This window comes from Hemitrygon akajei, chromosome 1 (genome assembly GCF_048418815.1).
Source record: "Hemitrygon akajei chromosome 1, sHemAka1.3, whole genome shotgun sequence".
NCBI classification, from domain to species: Eukaryota; Metazoa; Chordata; class Chondrichthyes; order Myliobatiformes; family Dasyatidae; genus Hemitrygon; species Hemitrygon akajei.
Genome location: NC_133124.1, coordinates 45,367,557 through 45,380,397, shown reverse-complemented (window position 1 = coordinate 45,380,397; position 12,841 = coordinate 45,367,557). Strand labels below are relative to the sequence as shown.

The 12,841-nt window shown below is 38.9% G+C and overlaps 1 protein-coding gene across 7 annotated transcripts in view; it reads left to right on the top strand.

Moving 5' to 3' along the window:
* The window catches only part of rgs20 (regulator of G protein signaling 20), a 212,746-nt gene extending 207,162 nt beyond the window's left edge, over positions 1-5,584 (top strand). For all 7 annotated transcript variants that reach the window (XM_073042342.1, XM_073042333.1, XM_073042352.1 and 4 more), the window contains one exon: positions 4,668-5,584. In XM_073042342.1, the coding sequence (XP_072898443.1) occupies positions 4,668-4,856 (189 nt within the window). In that variant the 3' untranslated portion in view covers positions 4,857-5,584. The remainder of the gene's footprint in view (positions 1-4,667) is intronic.
* The last annotated feature ends 7,257 nt before the right edge of the window (positions 5,585-12,841 follow it).

Genomic DNA, 12,841 nt, shown 5'->3' with positions numbered 1-12,841 from the left:
GGCACATGTTAGCTAGGTGACCGTCAGGAGGAGGAAAGGGGATAGGCAGCCAGTACAGCGTATCCCTGTGGCCATGGCTGTTCCCTCAACATCAGGTATACCATTTTGGATACTGTTGGTGGTGGGGGTGGGGGTGGTGATGAGTTAGAAGAAGAAAGCCAATTTGATCAGTTTTCTGGCTAGGCACGATAGTGAATTGCTCCTCTAGCAGGATGTGAGAAGGCGCTGAGTCTGTGACTCAAATGGGGAGGAGGGAGAAGAGGAGTGCAATATTGATAGAGGATTCCATACTTAGAGAAGCAGACAGGAGATTCTGTAGATGTGAAAGAGTCTCCTATGTCCCAGAGTCAGGAGTGTCTCAGCTCAGGTCCACAGCTTTCTAAATGGGAGAGTGAGTGGCTGGAAGTCGCAGTACATATTGGTATCAACAAAGTAAGTAGGTAAAAAGGGAGGAGGTCCTAAAGAGGGAATATAGGGAGTTAAGTAGAAAGCTTAAGGCATCCGTGGTAATAATCTCTGGATTGCCACTTGTGCCATATGCCAGTGAGAGTAAGAATAGGATGATTTGGCAGATGAATACTGTGCGTGGTTGAAGATTTAGTGCAGGGGCATTGTTTCAGATTTTTGGGATCTCTTATGGGGAAGGTATAACCTGTACTAAAAGATGGGTTACTCATTGAATCTGATGGGAACCAATATCCTTGCAGGCAGGTTCGCTAGAGCGGTTAAGGAGGATTTAAACTAACTTGGAGAGAAGGATGGAGCAGTTGCTCTGCAAGTAGATGCAGTGTGTAGTGGGACTGTGAGGAAGAACAGGCAGATTATAAGGCAAAGTAGCAGTCAGTGGGATGAGTTGAAGTATAACATGGGGACAAAAACAAAAAGGGTGCTGAATACAGGATGGAAGGTGTTATATTTAAATGCACGTAGTACACGGAATAGATTATCTTGCAGTGCAGTTAGAGATTGACAGGTATGCCGCTGTGGGCATCACTGAGTTGTGGCTGGAAAAAGATCATAGTTGGGAGCTTAACATCCAAGGGTACACACAAGGACAGAGAAGTAGGCAGACAGGGGGAGGTAGCTCTGTTGGTGAAAACAAAACAAAATCATATTCTCAGAAAGAGGTGACATAGAATCAGAAGAAGGAGAATTCTTGTGGGTAGATTTAAGAAACTGCAAGGGTAAAAGGACATGATGGTAGTTATATACAAGTTGCTAAACAACGGCCAGGATGAGGGGTACAAATTTAAATGAGTGATAGGAAAGGTATTGCATGTAAAATGGGCAATGTTGCAATAATGATAGGGCATTTCAATATGCAGGTACACTGGGAAAATCAGCTTGGCGCTGGATTCCAAGAGGTGGAATTTGTAGAATGTCTATGAGATGCCTTTTTAGAGCTCCTTGTTATTGAGCCCACTAGGGGTAAAGCAAACACCAGGAAATCTGCAGATGCTGGAAATTCAAACAACAACACACACAAAATGCTGATGGAACACAGCAGGCCAGGCAGCATCGATAGGGAGAAGCGCTGTCGACGTTTCGGGCCGAGACCCTTCGTCAGGACTCGCTGTCGACGTTTTGGGCCGAGACCCTTCATCAGGGGTAAAGCAATTCTGGATTGGGCATTGTGTAACGAACCAGATTTGATTAGGGCATTGTGTAATGAACCAGATCCTTAGGAGGCGGTGATCATAATAGGATAGAGAGGGAGAGGATAAAGTCAGATATATCAGTATTCCACTGGAGTAAAGGGCATTACATAGGCATGAGAGAGGAGCTGGGCCAAGTTTATTGGAAGGGTATACAAGCAGTGATGAGGGCAGAGCAGCAATGGCCTGAGTTATTGGGGGCAATTTAGAATGTGCAGGATAGATACTATACATCCCAAAGATGAAGAAGTATGCTAAAGAGAGGATAATGCAACCATAGCTGACAAGGGAAGTCAAAAACACCATGAAAGCAAGAAAGAAAGGGCATATAATAGAGCAAAATTTAGTGGGAATTTAGACAATTGCGAAGGTTTCAAAAACCCATCAAAGGCAGCTAAACAAGCCACAGGGAGAGAAAGAATGAAACAGGAAGGTAAGCTAACTAATAATGTAAGAGGATACCACAAGACCTTTTCAGATATATTAGGAATAGAAGAGTTCGGAGTGGATATTGGACCATTGGAAAATGACACAGGAGAGGTAGTAACGTGGGTCAAAGAAATGACAGACAAACCTAAAAGCATTTTGCATCATTCTTCACTGTGGAAGACATTAGCAATACGCCAGATATTAGAGAGTGTCAGCTTGCAGAAGTGAGTGCAGTTGAAATTACTAAGAAGGTGCTTGTGAAGCTGAAAGGTCTGAAGATAGGTAAGTCACTTAGGTCAGTTGGACTGTACTCCAGGGTTCTGAAAGAAGTAGCTGAAAAGATAATAGAGGCATTAAAATGATTGTTCAAGTTCCAGAATGGTTCCAGAGGACTGGAAAATTGCAAATGTCACTCCACTGTTTAAGAAGAGAGGGAGGCAGAAGAAAGGAAACTACACTGACTTTAGTGGTTGTGAAGATGTAGGAGTCCATTACTAAGGATAAAGTTTCGTGGTACATGGAGGCACATAATAAAATAGGCAAAGTCAGCATGGTCTCCTTAAGGGGTAATCTTGTCTGACAAAAGTGTTGGAGTTCTTTGAGGAAATAACAAGCAAGATAGACAAAAGAGAGTCATTGGAAGTTGTATACTTGGATTTTCAGAAGGCTTCTGACAAGGTTCCGCACATGAGGCTGCTTAACAAGATAAGAGCCGATTGTATTACAAGAAAGATACCAGCATGGATAGAAGATTGGTTGACTGGCAGGAGACAAGTGGAGGGGAGGGGTAAACGGGGCCTTTCCTGGTTGGCTGCCAGTGACTAGTGGTGTTCCGCCGGCATCAGTGATGGGACTGCTTCTTTTCACATTATGCTAATGATTTGGAATATGGAATTGATGGCTTTTTGGGCGTTTGAAGATTATACAAAAAGTGGCAAAAGGAATATAGTATAGGGAAGTGTATGATCATGCACTTTGGTAGAAGGAATAAAGAAGTAGACTATTTTCTAAATGGGGAGAAAATTCAAAACTCAGAGGTTCAAAGGGAGTTGGGAGTTCTAGTGAAGGATTCCCTAAATGTTATCTTGCAGGTTGAGTCGATGGCATGGAAGGGAAATGCAATGTTCATATTCAATTCAAGAGGACTAGAATATAAAAGCAAGGATGTAATACTGAGGCTTTATAAGACATTAGTCAGACCAAACTTGGAGTATTGTGAACACTTTTGGGCCCCTTACTTAAGAAAAGATGTGATGGCATTGCAAAGGGTCCAGAGGAGGCTCACGAGAACAATTCTGGGAATGAAAGGATTAACATGTGAAGATCTTTTGATGGATCTGGACCTGAATACACTGGAATTCAGAAGAATGGGGGGGGGGGGGCGCATATCATTGAAACTTATCGAGTACTAAAAGGACGAGTTGTGGTTGTGGGGAGGAGGATGTTTCCTGTAGTGAGGGAGTCTAGGACCAGATGGCACAGCCTTAGAATAGAAGGACATCCATTTAGAACAGAGATGAAGAGGAATTTCTTAAGTCAGAGGGTAATGAATCTGTGGAAGCCAAGCCATTGGGTATATTTAAAGCAGAGGTTGATAGGTTCTTGATTGATCAGGGCATCAAAGGTTACAGGCAAGAAGGCAGGAGAATGGGATTAAGGGGAATAAGAAATCTGTCAGGATGGAATTGTGGAGCAGACTTAATGGGCTGAATTCTGCTCCTATGTCTTCTGGTCTTATACTATCCTTCCTTGTTCATTGTCCAGTTGAAACATTTGTCTATTTTTATGTTAATAATATATAATTACTAACTTGTGTTCTTATTGAGATTGCGCATGTGATTTTTAATTACCTGGAAGAATGCCACCAAGGCTGAATAAGTCTTGCCTACTGTTATAAAAGGTAAACAACATACAAAATAACAGCAGGATTAAGCCATTTGGCCCTACCATTTGTTTTCGTTTTCAGTAAGATCATGGCTGATCCTTTATCTAAGTGATAGTTTTGAACCCAACCCCATATTTCTTAATATGAAACAATTAACAATTTTTGTCTCGAACATATTCAGCAACAAAACCTCTACCACCCTCTTGGTAAAAAATTCCAGAAGTTCATATATACTTGATAAATAATGTTTTCCCCATCTCAGTTCTAAATAGTCAGCCCCTCGTTTAAATACTGTGAACCCAGATCCAAGACACCCCAGGAGACAAAATCCCTGCATAATCAGCAATTTTAAGTACTTCACTTTTTACAATGTTGTTACACAAAAGCACCAGAAATGGTTCTGAGAATAGATAAACTAATGCACGTTTTCTCAGAGAACCTAAAACTCAGCAATATATATGTGTGAATCTGTCCCAAAACAAACTTTTAAATAAGTCTACTCTTAGTAGGTTGTTCTATACAGAACAAACAGATGCATAGTTATACATTTTCTATTCAGGTATTCCATTCTACCAGTAATTTTTCAGTAATATAGTTTTACAGAAATGTGTTCTGAAAACTAGTTTTTCATTTGCTAATGTAAAACGCACATTATACTTGAAAGAGCTGGTCCTTATTTTGTATTATTCTAAATTTAGGTCAGCCTTGATTCCAGAGTCCGCGAGGTCATCAACAGAAACATGCTTGAACCTACCCCTCATACATTTGATGATGCACAACTTCAGATTTACACATTAATGCACAGAGACTCTTATCCAAGATTTATGAACTCCGCTGTCTACAAAACCCTGCTTCAATCCTTAACTGATACATCGTCAGAACCTTAAGCCTTCCCAATGTTGTTTCTGAAAATAAAAGTTTGATATGTCTGTGGGCTATTATTACTCACAGGGACACTGGAGCTATTTGATCTTCACCAGAAAGTAATACTCAGGCAAATTTTACTAAGGATTTTAATGTCTATCTGCAGAGGGCTCTGAACACAGGCCAAAACACAGCTTCAGATCAACACAGCAAGATTCTCCAAAGGATGACTGATGATATGTTAGTCGTTTTAAAAGCCTGTAGTTGTATTTTTTACATGAAATACTAATAAGATGTACTCGAAGACAAGAGTTTGTTTGCGGAAGTGCCTTGATGTTCCTCTAATGACATCCTCACCTGAGGTACATGTACTACAGTATGGTTCAAAAGTCTCCTACCATTGCACATTATGATAATGATGCCACAGCCACATTGGGCGGTACTTCCACTTGTCTTGGAGTATATATACTTGATAAATGTAAACATAGTGCTGATGGATCAACTTAAAGTATCTAAGCCAATGGTTTGGAAAAATACTGAAATACTGCCTATAAAACATGGTTTGTTGTAAGACGTCTATTATTTTACTATCAGAGTTTTGCTTAAAATTCAATTTTTTTTAGTTATGATTTGTGAATATTTATAAAACTTGATTTCAAAGAATTTATCACTTGTTTTATTTTGCAAATGGAAAACGGACAAAGTGTGGGCATTTCAATTGTTTTAAAAAAATAAAGCACAATAATTTTAATTTACAGTTGTTTCATGATCTGTCACAACTAAATTAGTGTACATAATGTGATGAAATCTTTTATAAAGTAATATGCTGGGTATGTATTGTACTTGTACAATTGTATATCTAAACTATATTTTTCTTGGAAGAATTATCATATTCCTCTAATTTTACAAGACACACTCCTCAATTTGGAATCTGAATGCAGTATTAAAAGAAATATTGGTGAAATGCATAACCAGAACACTTTTCCTTCCCAGTTTCAGTGAGCTAAATGATCACATTAAAACACAATGGTGGAAAATGTATGATCTACTCATTTTAAATCATTTACTTTACTCCTTCAAACCATGGTCTGTTGATGATTTTAAAGTTTCAGTATGTATTATTAAACCACATGATAACAAATATAGCACTTTAGTCATACGGGCAAGCCAAATGCCAAAAATTAATTATTTTATTCCCAGTTGTTAAGTAATTGCAAACAATGTGTAGGAAGATAAGATATACACAGAGTTAAGAGATTTGCGTACTGACAACATAAAAAAAACAAAAACAAAGATAAATGCACAATTAAATGGGTGGTGTTAAGGGATGCTTAGAGAAGAAAATTTCCACTAAATAGATTATAAGGCCAAATATTAAGTAATAAGCTGTTCTGCACAAAAAATGTTTTACATATGATTTACTACTAATGCTTAGCAACTATTTTCTATATGCATAATTAACAGTAATGTGATTTCAAGCAGTGTCCTAATTAGTTACTCCAGCTCTAAACAAAGTGTCCAATCTTCTTTTGTCTATTCTTTAGGTTTCCTGTAAGGGACTAGTAAAACTTAAATATGTTTCAAACTTTTAACCTGTAAATTTTAAAAACACAAAAAAAATCTCATTTGCAATTGAAAATGTAAGTGTTTGTTTTGTTCTTTATAAAAAAGTTCACATTAACATTTGGGGAAACTATCATTGGTAAGCTTATAATTCGGATTATTTTAGAATGCCAACTGACTTTATATCTTTAATTCTTCATGATGACTGCTTTTGGACTTGTTAGAGTATTATCTCTCAAATTATCATTGTCTTTTATCTTTTCCCTATAAGTACAGGAGTCTGTCCCCAGATTGCACCACACTGCAGTGCATTTGGATCAGGATTTGCAGTATTAACCCACAATCATAAAAGGAAAGAGATATGCATCAATGATACAGCATAAGACCAAAACTGAGTAGTATCTTCAAATATTTAAATTATAATTTAAAGTATGTTTTTAATTTATGGTTCTTTTTGGCATGTTATTTTATGGTATTGGTGCATGACTCACAAAATACTGATGAAGATTTTTAAAATACTGGTTGCATGCAACAATAATTGAAAAATTAAATTACACAAATGTTTTTCTTTATGTTAAAATGTTTTTTTTCCCTTCATAGACTAATTAACAATTCCATTTATCCGTTTCAGGAGTATATCACAAGAATTGCCTTCTCATTAAGAGGTTAACTTTCTGGCCAGCAATCCACTTCTCAGCCAGTCAACTGTTCAATAACTTATACTGAACCTAAATATTTTCTTCATTTGTATTTGTAAAGATAAAAGCTCATTCAAAACTGAGATTAAGTAATTATTTTCCTTATATTGAGAAATACTAACATCACAATACAGTACTCCTAGAGAAAATTACATGTATTCTTCAGTTGAAACAGAGGCTTGGAACCATTATATCTGCTAACAAAGCGAACTATTGTCCATTGGATAAATGCAAATGATATTGCTCTGCTGGAAAGTAACCAAGTACCAGAAGCTGTATAAAGCCATGAAGTTGCCACATCAAATAAAACAGCCAATATTCCCTACTCCTGTCTGATATTGTTGAAGGCACTAATCTTATCTGTTCACCAGGTGGTATACCATAGAAAGTTGACTTCAGCCATATTTGCCCTTTTGAACTGTTGCTGGATATGGCAATAGCAAATAATTTGGGAGACTCCACCAAAAAAAATCAGAAAACTTACCTTTGAAAACTCAGGTGTTTTGTTTTACCTGATTACTGTGATAGAAAGTGATGGCTTGGTTTCATTTGCAGATTATACCTGTTGTGCCCATTGCACTGTAACCCGTAATCTCATTATTCAGGCAGGAATTTCAGCAATTCACTACAGTAGTGAAATTTCAAGTCAAGTCAAGTCACTTTTATTGTCATTTCGACTATAACTGCTGGTACAGTGCATAGTAAAAATGAGACAACGTTTTTCAGGACCATGGTGTTACATAACACAGTACAAAAACTAGACTGAACTACGTAGAAAAAACAACACAGAGAAAGCTACACTAGACTACAGACCTACACTGGACTGCATAAAGTGCACAAAAACAGTGCAGGCATTACAATAAATAATGAACAGGACAATAGGTCAAGGTGTCAGTCCAGGCTTTGGGTATTGAGGAGTCTGATAGCTTGGGGGAAGAAACCATTACATACTCTGGTCGTGAGAGCCCAAATGCTTCGGAGCCTTTTCCCAGATGGCAGGAGGGAGAAGAGATTGTATGAGGGGTGCATGGGGTCCTTCATAATGCTGTTTCCTTTGCGGATGCAGCGTGTAGTGTAAATGTCCATGATGGCGGGAAGAGAGACCCCGATGATCTTCTCAGCTGACCTCACTATCCGCTGCAGGGTCTTGCAATCCAAGATGGTGCAATTTCCGAACCAGGCAGTGATGCAGCTGCTCAGGATGCTCTCAATACAACCCCTGTAGAATGTGATGAGGATGGGGGGGGTGGGAGATGGACTTCCCTCAGCCTTCACAGAAAGTAGAGACGCTGCTGGGCTTTCTTTGCTATGGAGCTGGTGTTGAGGGACCAGGTGAGATTCTCCGTCAGGTGAACACCAAGAAACTTGGTGCTCTTTACGATCTCTATCAAGGAGCCGTCGATGTTCAGTGGGGAGTGGTTGCTCCGTGCCCTCCTGAAGTCAACAACCATCTCTTTTGTTTTGCAATGAGCACTGCAAGACCAAATAATTATTAAAAACCTTGGAATCTCAGCTCCTACAGCTACCACATCATTTATGTCTCAGAACCAATTCACATTTCCTAGCCAACTCGCGGAAAGTTTTTCTCCTTGGTTTATTAGGAGTTGAAGATTATGGGCTGTGTGTTATTGTTCCATTTCTATCAGTAAGGCAGAGATGAGTGGAACGAGCATTGATGGTGTTATCACATTCACAAGTAGCAGCAAGGAAAAAACTACTGTGTGAATCATGCTTAGACGTGTCTGGCTCTGAGGCCAGTAATTTCACTGTATGTAAAAATCACCATATTATAAAGAAACACAAAAATTATCTCGAATGCAGATTTTCCACAAAACACAGGCAATAAATACTTCACTTTCTAAGTTCATATGTTCTTACAAGAAGTAAAAACATGCCTCAGTTTTGTTCAAGACATTCATAGCAGAGATGTTTTTACTTCAGAAATGTAATTAAGTAAAACATAATCTGCATTTATGTCACTCCAGTGAACTTGCCTGTAGATGATATCTTGACAATGAAATCAAAATGATGGGTATTTTACAAATTACAAATTTTATTTGTCATAAATGCTTTGGCTAAAATTGAGTATTATATTTTGATCCAACATGATCCCTTAAAAAACCTTCTTTTGTAAAGCCTGCAATAGTTTCTTAATGGTCCATTAGAAAATAGAAATAGCCACAGATGTAAAACTAAATACCATACTTTCATCTATTTGATGTTATGGTAACTCCCCCCCCCCCCCCCATTAAAACATTATAAACAGTGGGATATATCCTAAGCTCTGTACAACATCATAAAGATTAATATTATTTTATATTCTCCACTTTGCAGCAAATTGTGAAGCCAATGGTATTTCAGCTTCATAATAGTTCTTGCAGCATGATCAGTATTAATGCTTGGATAAACGAGAGGAGATTTTAAGTAGAACATTTCATAGCCTCCTGATATTGAAGCACTTTAGTCATTGTGGTGGTGTCGAGATCTAGGTACTGTGTGGGAAAAACAGCAACCAAATTTGGGCAGAAAAATATCCCAGAAACAAGCAAGGGAAAATATCTTGATAGGTTGTGTTTCAATAATGTTAAATTAAAATTTAACGTAGAGTTAAAACTGTAAAGATAAAAAGACCCTGATGGGAGTTATATACAGTGGCATGCAAAAGTTTGGGCAACCCAGTCAAAATTTCTGCTACTGTGAATAGCAAAGCGAGTAAAAGATGACCTGATTTCCAAAAGACATAAAGTTAAAGATAACACATTTCTTTAATATTTTAAGCAAGATTTCCATCTTTTACAGTTTAAAAATAACAAAAAAGGAAAAGGGCAGTACTTAGTAACACCCCCTTTGGCAAATATCACAGCTTGTAAGTGCTTTTTGTAGCCAGCTAAGAGTCTTTCATTTCTTGTTTGGGGGATTTTCACCCATTCTTCCTTGCAAAAGGCTTCTAGTCCTGTGAGATACTTGGGCCATCTTGCATGCACTGCTCTTTTGAAGTCTATCCACAGATTTTCAATGATGTTTAGGTCAGGGGACTGTGAGGGCCATGGCAAAACTTGTGCCTCTTGTGGCTCAGCTTGCGCCTCTTGAGGTAGTCCATTGTGGATTTTGAGATGTGTTTAGGATCATTATCCTGTTGTAGAAGCCATCCTCTTTTTATCTTCAGCTTTTTTTTTTACACACAGTGTGATGTTTGCTTCCAGAATTTGCTGGTATTTAATTGAATTCATTCTTCCCTCTACCAGTGAAATGTTCCCCGTGCCACTGGCTGCAACACAAGCCCCAAAGCGTGATCGATCCACCCCCATGCTTAACAGTTGGAGAGGTGTTCTTTTCATGATTTTCTGCACCCTTTTTTCTCCAAACATACCTTTGCTCATTGCAGCCAAAAAGTTCTACTCAAAAATTTCAAAGGAACATCTAAACAAACCTGATGCATTTTGGAATCAAGTCCTGTGCACTGATGAAGTTAAAATAGAACTTTCTGGGGTCTGACCAGGGTCCTATATAGCTGCAACATTACCTCTCGGCTCCTAAACTCAATCCCACAATTGATGAAGGCCAATGCACTGTATGCCTTCTTAACCACAGAGTCAACCTGCATAGCAGTTTTGAGTGTCCTGTGGACTTCGACCGCAAGATCCCTCTGATCCTCCACACTGCCAAGAGTCTTACCATTAATACTATATGCTGCCATCATATTTGACCTACCAAAATGAACCACCTCAGACTCATCTGGGTTGAACTCCATCTGCCACTTCTCAGCCCAGTTTTGCATCCTATCGATGTCCCGCTGTAACCTCTGACAGCCCTCCACACTATCCACAACACCCCCAACTTTTGTCATCAGCAAATTTACTAACCCATCCCTCCACTTCATCATCCAGGTCATTTATAAAAATCACGAAGAGAAGGGGTCCCAGAACAGATCCCTGAGGCACACCACTGGTGACTGAACTCCATGCAGAATATGACCCATCTACAACCACTCTTTGCCTTTTGTGGGCAAGCCAGTTCTGGATCCACAAAGCAATTTCCCCTTCATGCCTCCTTACTTTCCATGATAGGTGATATATGATAGATTTCACTGCAGTTTGAGAAAGAAAAGATTAAATCACACGTATCGATATTCCAGTGGCGTAAAGGGAATCAGCCAAGGTATGAGAGAGAATCTGGCTAAAGTTGTTTGGAAGGAGACACTAGCAGGGACAACAGCAGAACAGCATTGTGTGGTGTTTCTAGGGGCAAATTGGAAAGTGCAAGAAAGATACTTCCCAAAGGTGACCATGTATTCTGAAAGGATGATGATGCAACCATGGCTGACAAGAAAAGTCAAAGACAGCATAAAAGAGAAAGGGAATATAATATAGCAAAAATTAGTGGGGAAGTTAGAGGATTGGGAAGCTTTCAAAAACCAACAGAAGGCAACTAAAAAAAAGCCATAGGAGAAAAAAGATCTAATACGTAGGTAAACTAGCCAATAATATAAATGAGTATACAAAAAGTATTTTTTCTTATATGTAAAGAGCAGAAGAAAAGCAAGAGTGGATATTGAACCACTGGAAAACGATGCTGGAGAGGTTGTAATGGGGGACAAGTAAATGGTTGATGAACTTTGTATTTTGTGGAAGACACAAGCAGTATACTATAAATTTGACAGTGTTACAAGGAAGAAGTGAGTGTAGTTGCTATTACTAAGGAGAAGATGCTTGGGAAACTGAAAGATTTGAAGGTTGGTAAGTCACCTGATGGGCTATGTTTGGGCATCATGGTTCTGAAGTGTACTCATTGTAAGTTGAAGAGTTTCTCATTAGTTGTGAAGATTAGCTCAATTACCATATGAGATACAACTGTGCAATGAGAAGAATTGAGAAAAGTATTGGGGTAACTGCACTGCCTTGTCTGAGGCCATAAAATATAAGATAGAGGAGCAGAATTAGGCCATTTGGCCCATTGATCTTTGCCTTCATTGAGATTGATTGTTTTAACATCAGGATGCGGAAATCTTAGAGAGGATGCAGAGAAGGATTACTAGTTTGTAACTTGGATTAGGTTGAGTGAGCTAGGGCTTTTCTCTTTGGAGAGAGGGAGAATGAGAGGTGGCTTGATAGAAGAGAGTGGATAGCCAGAAAATTTTCCCCTAGGCAGAAATGGCTAATATGAGGGGGCACAATTTTAAAGCGGCCCTCTGCCTTCTGCTGTTACATTTTCACTGAATAAACTTAGACCTTCGAATTCAGGATTACCTTCCTTTTGTGGCTGATTATTTCTTCAATTTCTGGCCATTTTCATCAGAGCAGTCCTGGTTCCTCATGGCAGAGAGGCCAAGACCTATTGGAGGTCTTCAAGGCAATCTGCTGTATACGCTGCAAACACTTTGCAACTCTTGTGGGCTGGGATTTGGCAAGTTGTCTGTGAGTACTGCCCGAGAACAGTGGCTTTATGGAATCCATGAGATGGTGATCTTCTTTAGTCATACTTCAGTAAATGCTGATACTTTAGGATCCGGTTGAAGGAGAAATTACAGTATATATTGTTGGCAGTCAGTCCAGCAGTACTGTAGAAAAGCTGAGAATCCTTTCAAGAAATGAATGCTAACCTTTGAATAGAAATATTCAAGAAAATCTTTGCACACAGCCAGTTAGCAATAGTAACAAGGGAACTAGTGGCAACTGCAAGGGTCCATGCAATATTTGCCTGTCTGAAGGTTTGGGAAAGCACGCAGTCAGATAGTTTCAAAGGCCACA